At 46.2% G+C, this 21,786-nt stretch overlaps 1 protein-coding gene across 1 annotated transcript in view; it reads left to right on the top strand.

Moving 5' to 3' along the window:
* Positions 1 to 21,786, top strand: part of GALNT12 (polypeptide N-acetylgalactosaminyltransferase 12) — a 52,494-nt gene that overhangs the window by 27,181 nt on the left and 3,527 nt on the right. Inside the window, exons 4-9 of the mRNA XM_004423717.3 lie at positions 1,200 to 1,389; positions 9,212 to 9,397; positions 11,677 to 11,794; positions 12,970 to 13,146; positions 16,812 to 16,943; positions 20,075 to 20,188. Of these exons, the coding sequence (XP_004423774.2) occupies positions 1,200 to 1,389; positions 9,212 to 9,397; positions 11,677 to 11,794; positions 12,970 to 13,146; positions 16,812 to 16,943; positions 20,075 to 20,188 (917 nt within the window). The remainder of the gene's footprint in view (positions 1 to 1,199; positions 1,390 to 9,211; positions 9,398 to 11,676; positions 11,795 to 12,969; positions 13,147 to 16,811; positions 16,944 to 20,074; positions 20,189 to 21,786) is intronic.

Genomic DNA, 21,786 nt, shown 5'->3' with positions numbered 1-21,786 from the left:
AGTCCTGGGCCTGCCCTAGCTGTGGGCACGTCCTTTCAGCTTTTAAGGACTCATTTCCTCTTCTGCAAAATGGGAGAAGCGTGTCCTCCTGATGGGTTTTGGATTTGTTGAACAAGGATGAGAAGTTGCGCGAGCGAGCAGGCTCTGGGAGGCAGCGGTAAGCCTGTAGACTCAGCCAGTGTCCCTGGTTTAAATCATGGCTCCTCAGCTGTCTTGCTCTGAGACCTTGACCTTGGCAAGTTACTTAGCCTCTCCGGCCTCAGTGTTCTCATCTATAGCATGGGGACATTAGCAGTACCTACCTCACAGGATTGTTATGACTCACGAGTTGTACAGAAATCACTTGGACCGTAATGAGTGCAGTAGGCCCTCTACTGTTAGCTGCTGTTATTATTACTCTCACTCTGTAACTGAAATGTATTCGGGAGAAAATTTATATTAACATAATTATAAATAAAATGTATATTAACATGATTCCATATAAATGAAAAATTTTATGATAAAGTTTTACATAATTAACATAAATTAAAGAAATTCATATGAACACAATTTTTCCTAAAAATTGTAGTTGGACAGTTCTTGTGCTTTTTATTTTTAAAGTTCACAAGTCGAGGTATAAAGTATTTTTTTGGTAACAGCTTTTTTTTTTTTTTTTTTTTTTTTTGTGAGGAAGTTTGGCCCTGAGCTAACATCTGCCAATCCTCCTCTTTTTGCTGAGGAAGACTGGCCCTGGGCTAACATCCACGCCCATCTTCCTCCACTTTATATGGGATGTCGCCACAGCATGGCTTGACAAGTGGTGTGTCATTGCACGCCCGGGATCCGAACCGGCGAACCGCGGGCTGCCACAGCAGAGCATGCACACTTAACCGCCTGCGCCACCAGGCCAACCGCATGGTAATAGCTTTGTTGAGATATAAAGATGAATATATCTTTGTTGAACTTTTGTACATATGCATGGATGTTCAATTCAATGTGCATGTGTTTGCATGGGGAGCGTTGGTGGTTCTGGAATTCCTCCACCCCAGCCTCCCTGGCCTTTGAGTAGCTTCCAGCCCTGGTTCTGGTGAGGTGAGGACAGCCCAGGTGCAGAGTGAAGGAGGCTCGCATCTATTTAGTCTTCTTTTGGGGACAGGGAGGCCCTGGAAGGACACGGCTTGGGACGAGTGGCAGTGATCCTGTCCTGCTTGCCCCCCCAGAGCACCTGAAGGAGCGGCTGGCCAGCGAGCTGTCGGGGCTGCCCAAGGTGCGCCTGATCCGCGCCAACAGGAGGGAGGGCCTGGTGCGGGCCCGGCTGCTGGGGGCTTCCGTGGCCAAGGGCGACGTGCTGACCTTCCTGGACTGCCACTGTGAGTGCCACGAGGGGTGGCTGGAGCCGCTGCTGCAGAGGTGAGCGAGCTGTCCGTGCGGGCAGCGTCCCAATGTTACACACGAGCGGAAACAAACTGATCACCGGGGTGTGAGAGGCCAGCGCCTGGGGTCAGACCCTCCTCCGGCCAGTCCTCTGTCACTCGGCGGGATAACAGTTCCTACCTCCTTGTGGGGCCGTTAAATGGTTCAGTGCACGGACAGTGCGTAGAACCTGCCAGCACTTGGGAGCCCTAGCCGGGTGTTTGCTTTTATTAAACTCATTTACTATACAAAACTTAAAAAGTGTGATCAACCAAGGAAAAAAAAATATCAAGCATATAGAATCACCCTCGTAGAGAATGTGCATTTTGGTGTATTTCCTTAGAGCAGGCTGACCTGTCCGTTACACCAGTACCTACGATGCCTCTGGCACGTGAAACTCGAAGGGGCCCACAAAAGGGTTATGTTTATTTCTCTTAAAATCACAAGGAAAAAAATGAACATCATGATAATGGCTATATAACAATGAATCTAGCCTGGATTGTGTTTGTCTTTATACCAGTATAGTCATAAAATATAGTTTCTAACATGTATTTTTTATGGAGTCATGATAAGTCATAATACAGCCCTGTCTTGAAGGCCGTTTCTCACACATTGTCCCACAGCCTCTTACACCAGCCCTCCCAACCTGCCCCTCCCCAAAACCACCGTCACTGGGCCCTAGTTCTGTTCTTTTCTCCTCCCCCTCTCTCTCCCCATTCTCCTGATTCTGCATCACAGCAATCAGGAGCTGGGCTGGCCAACCCGGAGCTCCTTCAGGTGGGAGGGGAGGGCTTGTGTGGGGCGTCTCTGTTTGGCTGGAAGATCAGGGTCTGCAGTTTGCAAACCGCTTCCCCATGGCCTCCTGCACTTTGGTTGCCAGGGTCTGTCTGGAAGAGCTGGAGTCCCACTTGCCTCCCTTCCTGGGTGAGACCCAGCTGTCCCCTGCCCTGCGACTTCCTGCTGTCCCCGGCCCTTGTCCTCTGTGGGTGCCATGGCTGCCTCTTTCTCCTCCTCATCAGCAAAGATTCAGGGTTGCACAGGCCTGTGATGGAGTCTGAGATTATTTAGAACATGCTGGCAGCCGAGTGCTCCCTCTGGAACCTGGACCAGTGGGTTTGCCTTCACCCCTTCCGCTACTGTGCACGCAGATGGCCACCTCTAGGCCAGTCTGGAGTCAGCAGAGGCGCTAATACCCCCTAGAATTCCCCTCCAGCCCACCCTTTGGATAGCGAGAGGCAGCCCTCCCCATAGATAAGGCCTTGCTCTGTAGACAAATCCTTGCTCCGTACCTGTAGACACAGTGATTCTCCACGCTGGTTGCCCCCAAACATCTGGGGAGCTTTTTTTTTTTTTAATTTATTTTTTTATTGATGTTTTAATAGTTTATAACATTGTGAAATTTTGGGTTGTACATTTTTGTTTGTCCATCACCATATATATGTCTCCCTTCACCCCTTGTGCCCACCCCCCACCCCCATTGCCCCTGGTAACCACAATAGTTTTCTCTGTCCATGTGTTGGTTTATATTCCACATGAGTGAGATCATACAGTGTTTGTCTTTCTCTTTCTGGGTTACTTCACTTAACATAATACCCTCCAGGCCCATCCACGTTGTTGCAAATGGGATGATTTTGTCTTTTTTTATGGCTGAGTAGTATTCCATTATATATATATATATATACCACATTTTCTTGATCCAACCGTCAGTCGAGGGACACTTGGGTTGCTTCCACTTCTTGGCTATAGTGAATAATGCTGCAATGAACATAGGGGTGCATAAGCCTCTTTGGATTGTTGATTTCAGGTTCATTGGATAGATTCCCAGTAGTGGGATAGCTGGATCATAGGGCATCTCTATTTTTAGTTCTTTGAGAAATCTCCATACTGTTTTCCATAGAGGCTGCACCAGTTTGCATTCCCACCAGCTGTGTATGAGGGTTCCTGTTTCTCCACATCCTCTCCAACGTTTGTTGTTTTTTGTCTTGGTGATTATAGCCATTCTAACGGTGTGAGGTGAACTCTTAGTGTCGTTTTGATTTGCATTTCCTTGATGATTTGTGATGTTGAACATCTTTTCATGTGCCTATTGGCCATCCTGTATATCTTCTTTGGAGAAATGTCTGTTCATTTCCTCTGCCCATTTTTTGATCGGGTTGTTTGTTTTTTTTATTGTTCAGTTGTGTGAGTTCTTTGTATATTATGGAGATCAACCCCTTGTCAGATATATGTTTTGCAAATATTCTCTCCCAGCTGGTGGGTTGTCTGTTCATCTTGATTCTGGTTTCGTTTGTCTTGTAGAAGCTCTTTAATCTGATAAAGTCCCACTTGTTTATTTTTTCTTTAGTTTCCCTAGGCTGGGTAGGCATGTCATCTGAAAAGATTCCTTTATGACCAATGTCCAATAGTGTGTTGCCTATATTTTCTTCTATGAGTTTTATAGTTTCAGGTCTCACCTTCAGGTCTTTGATCCATTTTGAGTTAATTTTTGTGAATGGCGATAGCAGATGGTCCACTTTCATGCTTTTGCATGTGGCTGTCCAGTTTTCCCAACACCATTTATTGAAGAGACTTTCCTTTCTCCGTCGTATGTTCTTAGCTCCTTTGTCGAAAATTAGCTGTCCGTATATGTGTGGTTTTTAAATTTTTTTTTTCTTTTTATTCCCCCAAAGCCCCAGTAGATAGTTGTATGCCACAGATGCACATCCTTCCAGTTGCTGTACGTGGGACGCGACCTCAGCATGGCCGGAGAAGCGGTACATTTGTGCGCACCCGGGGTTCTGAACCCGGGCTGCCAGCAGCAAAACGTACGCACCTAACCACCAAGCCACGGGGCCGGCCATGTATATGTGTGGTTTTATTTCTGGGCTTTCAATTCTGTTCCATTGATCTGTGTGTTTGTTTTTGTACCGGTACCGTGCTGTTTTGATTACTGTTGCTTTGTAGTATGTTTTGAAGTCAGGGATTGGGATGCCTCCTGCTTTGTTCTTTTTTCTTGGGATTGCTTTAGCTATTTGGGGTCTTTTGTTGCCCCACACGAATTTTAGTATTCTTTTTTCTATTTCCGTGAAGAATGTCATTGGGATTCTGGTTGGGATTGCATTGAATCTGTAGATTGCTTTAGGTAATATAGACATTTTAACTATGTTTATTCTTCCAATCCATGTGCATGGGATGTCTTTCCATTTCTTTATGTCATCATTGATTTCTTTCAATAATATCTTGTAGTTTTCATTGTATAGGTCTTTCACCTCCTTGGTAAGATTTATTCCTAGATATTTTATTCTTTTTGATGCAATTGTAAATAGTATTATCTTTTTGAGCTCTCTTTCTGTTAGTTTGTTATTAGCATACAGAAATGCAATTGTTTTTGTAGATTGATTTTGTACCCTGCGATTTTGCTGTAGTTGTTGATTATTTCTTATAGTTTTCCAACGGGTTCTTTAGGGTTTTCTCTATATGAAATCATGTCATCTGCAAATAGTGAGAGTTTCACTTCTTTGTTGCCTATTTGGATTCCTGTTATTCCTTTTTCTTGCCTAATTGCTCTGGCCAAAACCTCCAATACTATGTTGAATAGGAGTGGTGAGAGTGGGCAGCCCTGCCTCGTTCCTGTTCTCAGAGGAATGGCTTTCAGTCTTTCCCCCTTGAGTATGATGTTGGCTGTGGGTTTGTCATAAATAGCCTTTATTATGTTGAGGTACTTTCCTTCTATTCCCATTTTGTTGAGAGTTTTTATCATAAATGGATGTTGTATCTTGTCAAATGCCTTCTCTGCATCTATTGAGATGACCATGTGGTTTTTATTCTGGGTTTTGTTGATGTGGTGTATCATGTTGATTGATTTGCGGATATTGAACCATCCCTGCGTCCCTGGTATAAATCCCACTTGATCATGATGGGTGATCTTTTTAATGTATTGCTGTATTCGGTTTGCCAATATTTTGTTGAGAATTTTTGCATCTATGTTCATCAGCGATATTGGCCTGTAATTTTCCTTCTTTGTATTGTCTTTGTCTGGCTTTGGTATCAGGGTAATCTTGGCCTCATAGAATGATTTAGGAAGTGTTCCATCTTCCTCTATTTTTTGGAATAGTTTGAGAAGGATGGGTATTAAATCTTCTTTGAATGTTTGGTAAAATTCACCGGAGAAGCCATCTGGTCCTGGACTTTTATTTTTTGGGAGGTTTTTGATTACTATTTCAATCTCTTTACTTGTGACTGGTCTATTCAGATTCTCCAGTTCTTCTTGGTTCAGTTTTGGGAGGTTGTATGAGTCTAAGAATTTATCCATTTCTTATAGATTGTCCAATTTGTTGGCATATAATTTCTCATAATATTCTCTTATAATCCTCTGTATTTCCGTGGTATCCGTTGTAATTTCTCCTCTTTCATTTCTAATTTTATTTACTTGAGCCTTTTCTCTTTTTTTCTTAGTAAGCCTGGCTAAGGGTTTGTCGATTTTGTTTATCTTCTCAAAGAACCAACTCTTTGTTTCATTAATCCTTTCTACTGTTTTTTTGGCCTCAATTTCATTTATTTCTGCTCTGATTTTTATTATTTCTCTCCTTCTGCTGACTTTGGGCTTTGTTTTTTCTTCTTTTTCTAGTTCTGTTAGGTGTAATTTAAGGTTGCCTATTTGGGCTTTTTCTTGTTTGTTGAGGTGGGCTTGTATCGCTATGAGTTTCCCTCTCAGGACTGCTTTTGCTGTGTCCCATATGGTTTGGTATGGCATATTTTCATTTTCGTTTGTTTCCAGATAGTTTTTGATTTCTCCTTTAATTTCATCAATGATCCATTGGTTGTTCAGTAGCATGTTGTTTAATCTCCACATTTTTGTCACTTTCCTAGTTTTTTTTTCATGGTTCATTTCCAGTTTCATAGCATTATGGTCTGAAAAGATGCTTGTTATGATTTCAATCTTCTTAAATTTATTGAGGCTTGCTTTGTTTCCCAACATATGGTCTATCCTTGAGAATGTTCCATGTGCGCTTGAGAAGAATGTGTAGTCAGTTGTTTTTGGATGGAGTGCTCTGTATATGTCTACTGGGTCCATCTCGTCCAGTTTTTCATTTAAGTCTACTGTTTCTTTATTGACTTTTTGTCTGGATGATCTATCCATTGCTGTAAGTGGGGTGTTAAGATCCCCTACTATTATTGTGTTGTTGTTAATGTCTCCTTTTAGGTTTGTTAATAGTTGCTTTATGTACATTGGTGCTCCTATGTTGGGTGCATATATATTTATAAGTGATATGTCTTCTTGGTGGCGTGTCCCTTTTATCATTATATATTTCCCTTCTTTGTCTTTCTTAACCTGTTTTATCTTGAAGTCTACTTTGTCTGATATGAGTATGGCAACACCTGCTTTCTTTTGTTTGCCATTAGCTTGGAGTATTGTCTTCCATCCTTTCACTCTGAGCCTGTGCTTGTCTTTAGAGCTGAGATCAGTTTCCTGGAGACAGCATATTGTTGGGTCTTGCTTTTTAATCCATCCTGCCTCTCTGTATCTTTTGATTGGAGAGTTCAATCCATTTACATTTAGAGTGATTATCGATATATGAGGGTTTAATGTTGCTGTTTTGTCACTTATTTTCCAGTTCTTTTGCATTTCCTTTGTTTCTTGTCCCGTTTGTTTCGGACTGCCAATTCGGTTTGGTTGTTCTGTCTTATGACTCTTCTAGTTTTCTCTTTGTTTATCGTATGTAATTTTGTTTTGATTATTTATTTAGTGGTTACCTTGAGGTTTGTGTAAAAAATCTTGTGTATGAGATAGTCCATCATCTGATGGCCTCCTGTTTCCTTATACTAAGTCAATTCAGTCACTTTCCTCTTTGGCGAGCTTTTTAAACATACCAACCTGGTCCCATGGCAGACCCTTTGGATCTGAATCTCTGGGGGTGGGGCCCGGGCTTCTGGGTGTTTCAGAAGCTCCCCAGGGACTTAGGTGTGCACCATGGTTGAGACACACTGAACTGTAGGTGTCCCTCAGGTGGTCCCAGCTGGGGGCAGGAACCCCTCCACACAGGGCCTTTAGGAAATGGAAGATGCTCTTGGTTGTCATGTCACAGAGGTAGCGTTCCTGGCCTTCTGTGAACCGGGGACCAGGAGTGCCATACCTCCTGCAGTGAGCAGTTCAGCCCTGCACAGCAAAGAGTGGGTCTGCCCCAGATACCACTAGCGTGCCCATGGGGCACACTGTTCCTGGGCCCGCACGTTCTGTAACTGTGATTCAGAGTCCTTTACTCCAGTGCTAGCTTCTCCCCATTTTCCCTTTCTTGTAAAAACTAGGCTACCTATGGTTCAAGCCAGCTTGATTGCAAGTCTCAAGTTCCTGGGGTCTCTGCCAGGGGCCATGTGGTGTCTTTGAACCTGCCCAGCAGGTGTGCCATTGGCCCTCTCAACCCTTTTAATCCCTCAATTAATTTAAAGAATTGGGTATTGGTAGATACCAGTCTGCAGCTTCATCAATTTAGTGAGCTCACAGGTTTGGTTCTCTGTCTCACTCAGTCTGTCCCCAACAGTGCAGCTTCCCCTAAAATCATCCTTCTCACCTCAGTGCAGTGTTCATAATGCCCCTCTGACTTTCTGGTGTTGTTCTAAGGACACTTGTAGCTCAAGTCTGGTTGACCTCTGTTTCTTCACACTGTTGTTCTGTGTGACTCTTAGGATTTTGGGGTCTCAAATCACATATAAAAGCCCCAGAGTGTAACCCAGAGAAATGCATTGTTCACACATGGTCCGGTTCATCTTTTCTGGCGTGCTGTCAATGCCAGAAAACATGATCTGGAAGCATGCCGAAGGATGGTTGGGCGTGTGGTAACTTGTGGAGAGAAAAGCTAAAGCATACAGACAGGTTGATACCTGCAATAGGAAATTAGAGCATTTGCACGATGTGTAATATTTCACCATGATAAAGATTAAAAGAGCAGAACAGCAGTAGTTCCAGGTTCTCTGCTAGCTGTCTTACAAACATCGCCTCAGGGAGTCCTCAACTTGACCTTATGAGGAGATGATATTATTCCAGTGTCACCCATGAGGCAACAGGCTCTGGGAGGTTAGGTGACTTGGCTGATGTCACACAGTGAATAAGGGACCAGACTAGAATTTCTAACTCCAAAGCTGACCCTTTGGTCTGGGTGCATCTCTGTTCCTAGGGAGATAATTATTTCTTGACTTTAAGATGTTTCAAAAAAAAAAGGGCCGGCTCCGTGGCTTAGCGGTTAAGTGCGCGCGCTCTGATGCTGGCGGCCCGGGTTCGGATCCCGGGCGCGCCCCGAGGCACCACTTCTCTGTCCAACCCGGGGCCGAGTCCCACGTACAGCAACTAGAAGGATGCGGACCTATGACGTACAACTATCTACTGGGGCTTTGGGGGGAAAAAAATGAATAAATAAAAAATCTTTAAAAAAAAAAAAAGATGTTTCATTTTCATTTAATGAAGAAACCGTTTGCAATCTCGACAAATTGAAAATCTACTTCCTGTTTTAAAAGTTACCTTTGATTTTTACATCTTGACTTTTGTAGAGGGATTCAGATTTAGCCAAAATATCTATAGATAGAATCAGAATATTAAAGCTGTGGGACTTCTCATATTAAGACCAGAATCCTTCCTCCACCTTCCCATTGCCCCCGAGCATCCCCCACGATGGGCACCTGCCAGGTCCTGACATGGCTGCAGATGCCTGGAGTGAGAGATGCGGGCTTTTCTCACACAGGTGCCCCTCCTCCCGAGTGGAAGGGTGAGGAGAGTTCCTCCCCTGCTCTCATAACTGTCCTCCCCCCGCCCGTCCACACGGGGAGACGGGTGTCCTGGTGTTTGCAGGATCCACGAGGAGGAGTCGGCAGTGGTGTGCCCTGTGATCGATGTGATCGACTGGAACACGTTCGAGTACCTGGGGAACCCCGGGGAACCCCAGATCGGGGGCTTCGACTGGAGGCTGGTGTTCACGTGGCACGTGGTTCCCGAGAGGGAGAGGATGCGGATGCGCTCCCCCGTCGACGTCATCAGGTCAGGGCTCTTTGTTGAGAGTGCCTCGTTGCATCTGGCCAACGTGTCAGTGAAGGCCCTTGGGAGTGATGTCAGCTGATGCCCCCTCCCCCTTTCTTTCTCCAGCGCATTTCTTTATTTTTATTAAAAATCGCTGCTACCCATGTAGATTTTATATTGGTATATATTTATTTATTTTAAAAATTCTGGTAAAATATGTATAACATAAAATTTACCACTTTAACCATTTTTAAGTGTACAATTCAATGGCACCAAGTGTGTTCACAATATTGTGCAACCATCTCCTCTGTATAGTTCCAGAACTTTTTCATCATCCTATAGAGAAACTCAAACCCATTAAGTGATGATCCCCTTCCTCCCCACCTTCAACCCCTGGTAATTTCTATTCTTTCTGTCTCCATGAATTTCCCTATTCTAGATACCTTATGTAAGTGGAATCGCACAATATTTGTCCTTTTGTGTCTGGCTTCTTTCACTTAACATGTTTTCAAGGTTCCTCCAGACGTCATTCCTTTTTTGACCAAGTAATAGTCCGTTGTATATACATACCACATCTCGTTTATCCATTCATCTGTCTATGGACATTTGGGTTGTTTCCACCATTTGGTTATTGTAGATAATGCTGCTGTGAATATTCACATACTATTATCTGTTTGCGTCCCTGTTTTCAGTTCTTTGGGATGTATACCCGGGAGTGGAACTGCTGGGTCATATGGTAATTCCACTTTTAGTATTTTGAGGACACACTGTCAGGCCCCTTTTGAACTGGGGGGTGAGTGGACCTGGGGTGGAGGAGCCAGCTTTGGCCAGTGGGTCTGAGCACAGTGGTTGCGAGGGGGGCTCAGTAGCTCCCATTCTTGAGGTGTTGGGGTGCTAGTGCGGCTTCTTCCTCACCTTCCAAGTTCAGGACCAGATGGGAGACAGATGTAGGCGTCAGGCAGCTGGAGGTCAGACTGCAGCTTTATTGCTGCTGTGTTGAACCAGAAATGGTGTCTTAGATCTGCACCCACGTTTGGCAGTTGGGTTTCTGAATCCGTCTACCGAGCCCTGACCTTGAGATGACCCACTGCTGGCTGGAGTTGAACAAATGTGGAGACGGGGTTGAGGGATGGGGCTGGAGACACGAACGGGACCAAGTCATATCCAGCCTGTGATGCTGACGTCAACTCCCATTGCTCCCTCCCCATGCACGTGCTCAGGGACGTTGTGGCCAGCTAGCCTCCCCCTCCCATAATACCCCTGGGCCTCAGTTTCCTCATCTGTGAAATAGGTACCAGCATATCCACCCTGCCTATTTCTTAGACTTTTAGGATGAGCACAAGTGAAAGTGCTTTGTCGTCTAGAACCTTCCCTTCCACAAGGAGTCTTGCTGTCCTTTTCTCTGTCGGCTTTGGGTTTGGAGTGCAGGGAAAGCCAGTACTTTGTCAAGGCCCAGAAGTGCTGCTGGAGGATCCTAAGATTTTAACCTGTTGGGCTCTTAATGTTGCATGTTTCCCCATTCCTGAATTTATTCTTTTGCACCTGCATCTCCGTGGTGTGTTGACCTCCCAGCTTTCTGCTGGGCTGGGGTGGAAGCCTTGGGCCATTTCTGAAACCAGTGCTGGCTTCTGGAGGAACTTGGTGGAGAGAAAACAGGGCCGACTGCAGAAGCAGCCAGAGCTGGCCCTCTGGGTCCTGGAGAGAGAGGAACGGGCCCCTGGGAGCGTTAAGAGGCCAGAGCTGCCTGTACGGCTTGTTCACCAGCCTCTAAAGGGCATCTGTGAGTCCTGGCACCATGACTGCGTGACCAAGGCCACACGGCCTGGCGGTTGCCATCCTCTCAGGGAACGTGGTCTCTTTCTCGTCCTTCCTTATTGTCACGCTTCTGAAACTACAAGGGTTTCTCTCCCCCTTGGGCCTTGCTCCTGCTGACACCTTCCCGAGAGCCATTCATTCTTCTTGGCTAACTCCGCTTTGTTCTGCAGACCTCACCTCCTCAGGGAAACTCAGCCCTACCCGCTGCCCCACGCCCTCCTCTGTGTTCCCCCAGGGCCCGGCCTGACCTTAGTTAACACATTGACCACACACAGAGTTCTGTGCTTGCTGTTGAAACATTTGTGCGCTTCCCCAGGGCAGGGAGCATCTCTGCCTCCAGGTCCAGCTTGGCGCAGGGCGGAGTGTGAATTCAGGGTTTGCTCAGAGGTGGGTGGATGGACCTGAGGGCTGTGGGAAGGGAGTTCAACTGACTGTGAAGGCTTCCTGCTGCTTACATGTGCCATGTGGCTGTCACATCCTTCTAGGTCTCCAACCATGGCTGGTGGGCTGTTTGCTGTGAGTAAGAAATATTTTGAGTATCTGGGGTCTTACGATACAGGAATGGAAGTTTGGGGCGGAGAAAACCTCGAATTCTCCTTTAGGGTAAGTGTTCCAGTCTTCTCTTTGGACTCATTCTTAACCTGTTTCTCTCTCTCTCTCTCTGGGAATGATGGAATTTGCTACGAGAGCCGGTGGACTTTTCCTCCATATTGGCAGTTTATCCAATGATCCTGGAAGATAATAATGGCACGCACATTCTATAAACATGACCTTTTAAAAATATACTTGTAATAGATTTGGGTCAGGACAAGGCCTTGCCGGTGACCTGGTTCTTCCCTCTCCCTGTGGCAGCCTCTCTCACTGAGGCCTGCGGAGGGCAATCTTTGCCACATGTAAGAATTCTTGGAGAAACGTGTTAAAAAGGCAGATTATAGGCACAGTCTCCAGAAAATCAGATTCAATAGATATATGGCCGGGACCAGCTTTTGGTAACAAGCCCACCCAAGGATTTGGCTGTACCCCTTTGAGAATCCCCTAGCATTACAGTAGATTTTCCAGTTAACCAAATCTTGCATTTTAACTATCAAAACCTTATGTCAACGTTTGCACTTTTTAATAGAAAATTTAAAATTTTAATAATATTTTATGTAGTTTCCTGCTTTAAAAGAGTTAATAAACAAGAATTGGGCCTTCCACCGAGGACTCACCCCCATTATAGGTACCAGATGCCATGCTTGGTCGTACATCCTGGGTACTGTGGGGTGTACATGGCCGTTTGCCCTGGCAGGAGATGGCCCCCAGTGGCTCAGCCCGTTGAGTTTTGGGATGGGCTTTTAATGGTCTTTCTGCCTCTTCCCTAGGTGTCAGGTTGCTCTGCCTGCCTCTAGAAGCTCTTCCTTTCCCCCTTCCAAACCTCTCTTCTTACTTGCTGCTTTCCTATCTTCTGTGGCTAGGAGACCAGGTAATCAGCCTGTGTTTTACATAAAGAGTGGGCTCCCAGTGAGGTCCTTACGGTGCTCCTGTGAGTCAGGTGCATGAGCTGTAGTGCATGGACTTTGGGGTCTTGGTTCAATGGCTTGTTTGTCTTTGGGGCTGCTTTCGTGCTCTCACTGCATTCTGTGTCCTGCGTGTGGTGGGGAGGTGGCCCTGCCTCATGGAGGGGGCGGTCTTGGCAGTGTTCCTCGTGACTCTGTGTGCCAGCCTTCTCTCTGCAGGCGTTGTGGCCCAGAGGCTCATTCCCCGCTCACCCGCCCTGCCTCTCCCTGCTCTATGTGTAGATTTGGCAGTGCGGTGGGACCCTGGAGACACACCCGTGTTCTCACGTTGGCCACGTTTTCCCCAAGCAAGCTCCCTACTCCCGCAGCAAGGCTCTCGCCAACAGCGTCCGTGCAGCTGAAGTGTGGATGGATGAATATAAAGAGCTCTACTACCATCGCAACCCCCACGCCCGCTTGGTGAGTTCTCTGGCTGACCTGCGCTCCATCTGGCCTCATCTGAACAAAAGCAGCCAGGTGTGGCCTCCCGACCATAGTAGATCTGGTTCTAGAAATAGAGCATAAGTTGGGTGCTCGTGATACAAGTATGGGAAAACTTTAATCCTTTATTTATTTATTTATTTATTTTTGTGAGGAGGACTAGCTCTGAGCTAACATCTGATGCCAATCCTCCCCTTTTTTCTTGAGGAAGATTGGCCCTGAGCTAACATCCGTGGCCATCTTCCTCTACTTTATGTGGGATGCCGCCACAGCATGGCTTAATAAGCCATCCTTGGTGCGCACCCAGGATCTGAACCTGCAAACTCCGGGCCGCCGCAGCGGAGCGCACGAACTTAACCGCTTGTGCCACCGGGCCGGCCCCAATCCTTCGTTTATAATAATAACATACAACTGATTCTTGTTGTTCGCAGTAGTTCTATGTAGTCACTGCAAACGCCGAATTAGGGCACACTAAACCATTGCTCCGGGAGAAATCCAGGGCTAGGTTCCCGCGAGCCTATGATCACAATGTGTTTGTCAACCTATCAGTGTGTGTGTTTCTGTTTAAAGACACCTTGTTTCATATATATTGTTGATTCATTAACAATGAACTCATGGCCAATGACACCGTAACTCATGCCTGAACGAAGCTTTCTAACACATATTTTCTCTGTAAGGCACATCACAGCCTTCTTGCACTGAGGAACACTAGGCGGCGCTGCGCTTGGGGGCTGTTTTAAACAGTGAAGTCACCAACACAAAGCAGAAAAATCGGCAGAAAAGACATGGCACTAAATAGGCCGTGAACAGGACACTTGTTTACCATGGGAGAGCTGAAACAGGACCTCAGTTGGAGATGTGCGCACTGAGTGACTCAAATTTTTTGATGCTCTCGGCGCGTCCGCGAGTGACTGTGAAAGCTTGAAAACACCACAAGGGTTGATTTGGGGTTACAAATACATTTCAGCAAATAGGCAAATTTGCAAATACAGAATCAGCAAATAATGGGGATTGACTGCACCAGCATAGCCTGTGTTGGGTCCCTAGTCACGTGTCTGCAGTGTACACGTATTATGGCTCTTCCCTTTGTAACCAGCAGGACTGAGTCCATAAACTCAGGTGCACGTGAGGGCAGAGTTCTGAACCTTCAAAGCTCTTACTCAGAGGCGCACCTGCCTCCTTTGCTAGAGGTCTGCTTTCTCCCTCCAGAGGCCTCTTCCTGGCCCCCTGGGCGTGTCCAAGAACCCCGAGGCTTACTCTTCCGAAATGCGGAGTCTGTTCTGCTTCCATCTCCAGACGAAGGGAAGTGGAGAGTGGGCCGGGCCACCACCTGTCCCTTCTCCCCACCTGTTGTAGCTGTCGAGGGCAGGGCCCGCAGCCTCAGGGATGCTGGTCGCCCTCCCGCTCTGGGAGGCCTTGCTGAGCCGGTCTGTCAGAGCCATGGCAGAGGTGTCCCTGTGGGGTGCTGAGGTTTCAGCTTTGTGGGTTTGCTCCCTGTGGACCCTGGCCACACACTGTGCTGAGACAAGTCCAGCCGCCTGACACTGGCCCTGTAGGAGCCTGGCCCATCAGCCCAGCCGGTCTTTCCTCAATGTGGCCTGTCTCAGGGGCCTGTTGTTCTTCCTGCCTCAGAGCCTTGTTCTGCCCCTGCTGCAGGGCCCGTTGGATGAGGGGTCTGCCTCTTCTTCCCCAGAAGGTCCAGGGCCTCAGACACAGCGCAGTCCACTACCTCTGCGGGGGCCAGCTCTGCATGTCCCAGGACAGGGTGCCGCTTACGCCACGTTAGCATATCTAAGAGGGTCGCTTGGCAAGTCTAGATCAGCTCCAAGACCTCTCTTCTGCCGGGCTGCTTGATGAGACTGTCTTCTGAGTCCTCACAGCAGCCTTCAGGGTAGCTCTGAAGTTCTCATTTTATTTTATTTTGTTTTTAATATTTGTTTATTGCAGTAACATTGGTTTATAACATTGTATAGATTTCAGGTGTACATCATTATACTTCTATTTCTGCATAGATTACATCATGTTCACCACCCAAATACTAATTACAACCCATCACCACACACATGTGCCCAATTATCCCTTTTGCCCTCCTCCCTCCCCCCTTCCCCTCTGGTAACCACCAATCCAATCTCTGTCTCTATGTGTTTGTTTATTGTTGTTATTATCTACTACTTAATGAAGGAAATCATACGGTATTTGACCTTCTCCCTCTGACTTATTTCACTTTGCATTATACCCTCAATGTCCATCCATGTTGTCACAAATGGCTGGATTTCATCGTTTCTTATGGCTGAGTAGTATTCCATCGTGTATATATACCACAGCTTCTTTATCCATTCGTCCCTTGATGGGCACTTAGGTTGCTTCCAAGTCTTGGCTATTGTGAATAACGCAGCAATGAACACAGGGGTGCACGTGTCTTTATGCATTGGTGTTTTCAAGTTCTTTGGATAAATACCCAGCAGTGGAATAGCTGGATCATATGGTAGCTCTATCCTTGATTTTTTGAGGAATTGAAGTTCTCATTTTATAGACACGGAAACTGAAGCTCAGAGAGAGGTGTGAGGAACTTGCCTGGGGCCTCGGAGCTGATGCGGTGGGACTGGGCTGAGGGTGTGTACTCTCCAGGGAACCTCTCTCCGCTCTGCAGAGCCCCATGGACCCTCACCCTGACCTTCCCCTCAGCCCCTCTGCCTCTGGCTCAAGGGTCATTGCATCCTCTGTCTTGCCCAAAGCTGCAGAGTAGAAACATCTGCTCTTCTCTGTCACCCAGTCTGGAACCCAGCTCCCTCTTCCTGAGGGTTCCTGAAGAATAATACGTCACACCTTTTGTCTGAAAGCCCCACGGCCAAGTGTAAAATGGATATTTGGTTGAAGATGAGGACAGAATGACTCTCATCAAAGAATGAACTTCTGGGAAAGAAGCAGGAATCTGAAATTGTACTCAAACGTTTTTCCTTATCATTACCATTTTATTAAATATTTAACTTGTCAGATTTTCATAGTTTAACATGATAGTGCAGGGACAATAATACCTCGGTGCTCGGCATTGCTCTGTGGCTGTACATTTGCTGTGCTAAATAGATGTTTGCTCTATTTAAATAGTCGAAAGGTCTTAATCATTGGTTTTGTCCATAAAACTAAACTTCGACAAGTATTGGTTACTGCAGCATTTTGCTCTTACCGTCTTAGGTATATATTTAGACTTCACTATGTTGAGCACGTAAGGTTTTCCTTCACGATGACATCTAGAATCCTTACGTGTGTTTGAAAGTGAGGGTTCAGATACAGTGGTAAATCAGAATGTCGTGGCCTGCGTGTGCTGCTGCCGTCTGGCTGGTCTGTGATGGCTCATGGGTCCCGGGATCTATCGCGGCCCCAGGATTTGGCTCTCTGATTCCATCAGCAAGCATCATGCGCCTGGTTGCACCTCCCTGTAGCACCTCCCTGTACCTGGGAATGTAAATGTTTGTGCAACAGTCTCTCCTACTTTAGTGCTGCCACCGTGTCTGAGCCCTGCACAGGGCCCGGCGCACAATAGGTGCTCAATAAAGCTTATGGAGTGAGTGAGCAGCAGTGGAGAGAGGGGCGTTGACAGGAAGCACCAGGACCTGCAGGGACTCACCGTTTTGTTGCTTTCTCAGGAACCCTTTGGGGACGTGACGGAGAGGAAGCAGCTACGTGCGAAGCTCCAGTGTAAGGACTTCAGGTGGTTCCTGGAGAACGTGTATCCAGAACTGCACGTGCCTGAAGACAGGCCGGGCTCCTTCGGGATGGTGAGCAAGGCGGGCCGTGCTGGCCTCAGGTCTGATCAACAAACCCTGGGCGAGAAAGGCCCCTTTGTGAGGACCGCTGGCCTCCCCCTTGTCGTCCACTGTCCCTCCTTCTCCTCGGGGGCGTCTGGGCCTCAGGTCCAGAATGTCAGCACTGGAGCCCTCTTGAAATTGGCGGGTATGAGCCATGCATTTTACAGATGAGGAGACCGAGGCTCACTGGTGTTTCCATGTCATGTTTTTACTGACCCTTATCACATTGCTTCAGGTCCCAGTGGCCGGACCAGTTAATAATTCCCAACTCAGGGATCTGCAGGGCAGTGGTGGGGATCGGAGAGCCACTTCTGCTATTTCACAAAACCTAAAGGAAATGTTTCTGGGATGAGGCCAACTAACATGTCTGGTGCCTTTGACCTTTGCCAGGAACGACACCAATCTAGTGAGCTCTCCTCTGCCATGTCGGGTTGATTGGAAGTGCTGGTGCTCCATTCTGGAAGTCTTTGATAAATGCAAAGGAGAATATTAATGCATTAAATTCAATTTTCATTATGAGAATGTTCAAACATACAGAAACGCAGAGAGAATGGTATAAGGAACCCCGTCCCCAAGATTCTAGAATTACCAGGACTTTCCCTCTCCTGCTCCACCATCCCACATTTTTTTCTTTTCACACAAACCCTGAGCATCATGTCATTTCACTGCTGTTCACTTTCTCTGTCTGTTTTCAGAGTAAGAGTTGGAACTTTGGTTTCCTCCAGTTGTATCCAATGGCTTGTTTTTTATTTGTTGGCTTATTTGCTTTTTGGCTTTTTCTTTTCATGAGTAGCACTGAAAATCAGTGCTGCTGATTTTTACATGGCCCATGTGCTTCAATCAGTTTAGTCGAGGTTTTTTTCTGTTCAGATTGTCCCGTCTTTGACCAGTGGGAGTCTCTTTATTGTGGCTTCTGTGATCTTGACCCCAGTAGCGTGGCTGTGGTAGCTTCCTTGGTCTGGCCATGCTCATCTCGTCTCATACGTTTGCTGCTTTTCCTCTCAGAAGCCCTGATCCTTAGTGGGGAGCGGTGTTCAGAGTCCAGAGTCTGGATGCCAGTGGTGGCCCTGTCTCTAAACCACGCTGTCCGACAGAAATAGAAAGCTAGCCACATATGTAATTTAACATTTTTTAGTAGGCGTATTAAAGAAACAAGTGAAGTTGATCATATATTGTATTTAACCCAATATATCCCAAATATTATCATTTCAACAGGTGGTTGATATAAAAATTAATTTGAGATGTTTTACATTCTTTTTTTCATACTAAGTCTTGAAATCTGGTGTTTATTTTACCCTTATAGCACATCTCAATTTGGACTAGTCACATTTCAAGTGCCCAAGAGCCACATGTGGCCAGCGGGTACCATGTGGGACAGCACAGCTCTATACTTTTTCAGTGGGCAGAGAAAGGAAATACATATATATTTTTTGTGTGTGAGGAGATCAGCCCTGAGCTAACATCCGATGCCAATCCTCCTCTTTTTTTTTTTTTTTTTTTTGCTGAGGAAGATTGGCCCTGGGCTAACATCCATGCCCATCTTCCTTTACTTTATATGCGCCGCTGCCACAGCATGGCTTGACAAGTGATGCGTCAGTGCGCGCCCGGGATCTGAACCTGTGAACCCCGGGCCACCAAAGTAGAGCGTGCACATTTAACCACTTGTGCCACCAGGCCGGCCCCAGGAGATACATATTTTTGAGAAACAAATCATGAGTTCATTTTGATATCTCAATTCAACGTAATCTTACAGAATTTTTTTCTTCTTTGATATTATACTTGTATTTCTTTTTTCTTACACTGAAAATCTTGGTTTCTAAACATATTAACGTAATTACTTATTTGCTTTATCTTAAAATATATTTAAAATAGTTTCAAAAGAATAATACAGTATTACCACTGACAGTGTGAGGTTTAAGATTTCTTTGCAGCGTCATGTATCTGTTTAGAGAATGTATTTCCCTAAGGAAGTGTAGTCAAACATACTCTGCTCTAAAGTTGTTTAAAATCATTCTTTTTCTCTCTGTGTGTCACCAGCTTGATATAGTTAGCTTCATTAATCTCAGTTTCAATCTTCAGGGGTTTCTCTTTTCTTTTTCCTTGTAGTGTGTTGGCAGTTTCTTTGGTAGACCTTTCTGAACATAGGAGCTCATCTGAGGTCAAGGTCCCTTGGCTGGATGACAGTTGAGTCTAAGATGCTCTGATTATTCCCAGCATCTCCTGTTCTCAGGTTCCTTCACAAAGCGAAGGGGCCTCGAGAACAAGGAGGTCTGTGCTTTACGGGCTGAGGGATTGTGGAATCCTTCTTTCTGTGCTGCTGAGTCTTGTCTTCAGAACCAGGCTAGCAGGGGTAGACAAGGGCCAGGGCAGGAGTGAGGGTCAGGAGGAGCTGTTGAGGGTTCTTTGCACTCTCCAGAAGGGATTTGGAAAGTGCTTAAGCCTTTCCCCGGAGGCTCCTGGAAGGGAGGAGGGAGCATGGAATCTCCCATGGTTTTTTGCTCTTAGAATGATTAAAGGGTTTTAGATCCAAAAGGTGCCTTAGAGATGACATTAGATTAGACAATGCTGAGTGATAGAGAGAGCATGGACTTGGAGTCTGAGGTCCTGGATTCAAGACTCAGTTATCTCCACTTACTTGTGTGACCTTGGACAAGTCATTGGCTCTGTATTATGCTAGTCCTGTAGTCTAGAATGGTGGACTTCTGACCTGGGGAATGCTGAGTCTCTCAATTGGGGTGTTCTTTGCTGATGCATAATAGCAGAAGCTCTGTGTTACATATGCGAAGTGACAACCCAGCTGTGTTTGGATTAGTGCAGCAATAAGGCTGCACTAATGAGAAATGAAGAGGTCTAAGCTTTTGGGCCGTAAAGAGTTAATCTCCCTGTTCCTCAGGTTTGTCTTGGACTGGGGGTTATGATTCCTGCCTGCAGTATAGAATGGGAAACGCTCTTAAAACTAGAAATATAAGGGGCTCTTACCGTTGAGTTTCTTTCTTGAGACAGACACGCCTCTCACTCCATTACCCTCCGTCAGAGCCTGGGGGGGATTCTGTTGTTGGGTATAACTCTGGACCAAAATGCCACCTTTATGTTTTGTTTAGCTCCAGAGCAAAGGACTAAAAGATTACTGCTTTGACTATAACCCTCTCAGTGACAGCCAAATCACGGGACACCAGGTCGTTCTGTACCTCTGCCACGGGATGGGTCAGAACCAGGTGGGTGCTGCTTGTCTGTAGCTCGACGTGCTCAGGCTGGGCGACAGCAGACAACGGAGGCTCTGTGCTCAAGGGATCATTGGTGTGGGCCTCCAAAGAGGGAAATGAGGGGAAATCTATGTGTTTTTAAATATTTGATTTTTTTTCATTATAATGGCAATATATGCTCATTACAGAACATTTGGAAATATAAAAAGTAGACACAAGTGGTGACTACCTGGACCCAGAGTGACCATTCTAATTAAGACATATTTACTTCCCATCTTTTTTTATGCACGGCCTTTGGATTATGTTTTAAATAGACATTATCATAATGTCTATATGTTTTATAGTCTATTCTTTCCATTTACTTCATCCTTCTTTTCTTGTGTTATTAGACATCCTTTGAGAGTATCATCCTAGTGGCCTCGATATTCCTCTGTGTGGCTATATTACTGCTCAGTTAACTGATTTCCTGCCTCTCAGTTTTTGCAATTATAAATAACTCTGCTGCTAACATCTTCAGTCAGAAAAAAAAACGACAGGTCTGCATTTCAGATGACTTCCTTAGAATTAATTCTTAAATGGAATCATAGGTTTTGCTGCGTATTGCCACACTGCAAAGCAGCGTCTAGGGCATTGCTTCAGCAGATGGCTCCGGGTGGATCTGTCTGGGTTACATGCTGTATTTCAGGCTGCGCAGGGGAGCAAGTCCTGGAGGGTGTGAGGACCAGAGTAGGATCCTGGCCCACGGAAGCAGGTGGACCCATCGGGGGGGCCAGTGGAGGACGCAGGAGATGAGTGAAGCATTGGTCTGAACCTTCAAAGCTGTACTCTCCTGAGAGGTGTCAGACACATGGAAATGAAGGGGTGGGGGTTCAAGCTTTCCTCCAACCTGGAGTCACCCCAATTCCCTTTAAATATTAAACCCCCTTGTGGTCAACAGAAAACTTTCATAATTCAGACCCCTACAACCTTAAATTATTCAGGTGTTTCAACACTTTAGAGAATAGTGCTTCTCAAAGGTGGTCCCCGACTGGTACCATCAGCATCGCCTGAGAGCTTAGAAATGCAAATCCTCAGACCACCCCATCCCTCCTGAACCCCAATCTCTTGTTTTAACCAGCTTTCTGGGAGATTCATTTGAGAAGCACTGCTCCACGTGTCTTAAGAACAGCCACCTGTGTCAGAATCTTCTGGAAGGGAGGTGGTAGTTGGCCAAGTGTCTTTTTAAAAATGTGAAAAATGCCCCTTCCTCGCCCCCCCTCAGACAGAAGGAGTCCTTCTTCCCTCTCTGGGAGTGCGGCCCAGAATCAGGCTTTTTCCTAAGCACACTGGAGTAAGAAAACCATTGCTCTGGAAGAACCAAGTCTTCCCATTAGCAGTCATGTTGTCTGCTTGTGCACAGCACTTTATAGTTTCCAAGGCACTGATGCGTCCATGATGTTTGGGAGGAGGAGGAAAGGACTGACAAAAGAAGACGAAGCGGCTGGTCCAGGTCACGGGAGCCCCCATGTGCCGGCACTGGGACGGGTCCATTTTCTTCCCCCCCATTCTGCACCAGCACAGGGTCAGGCACAGCGGGCACAGGGTGACCCTGGCTCCAGCCCCGCCCTCAC

Source organism: Ceratotherium simum, chromosome 29, assembly GCF_057802395.1.
Source record: "Ceratotherium simum simum isolate JZ-2026a chromosome 29, ASM5780239v1, whole genome shotgun sequence".
Classification (NCBI taxonomy): domain Eukaryota; kingdom Metazoa; phylum Chordata; class Mammalia; order Perissodactyla; family Rhinocerotidae; genus Ceratotherium; species Ceratotherium simum.
Note: the sequence above shows the minus strand (reverse complement) of the source record. Positions and strands in the feature narration are given on the sequence as shown.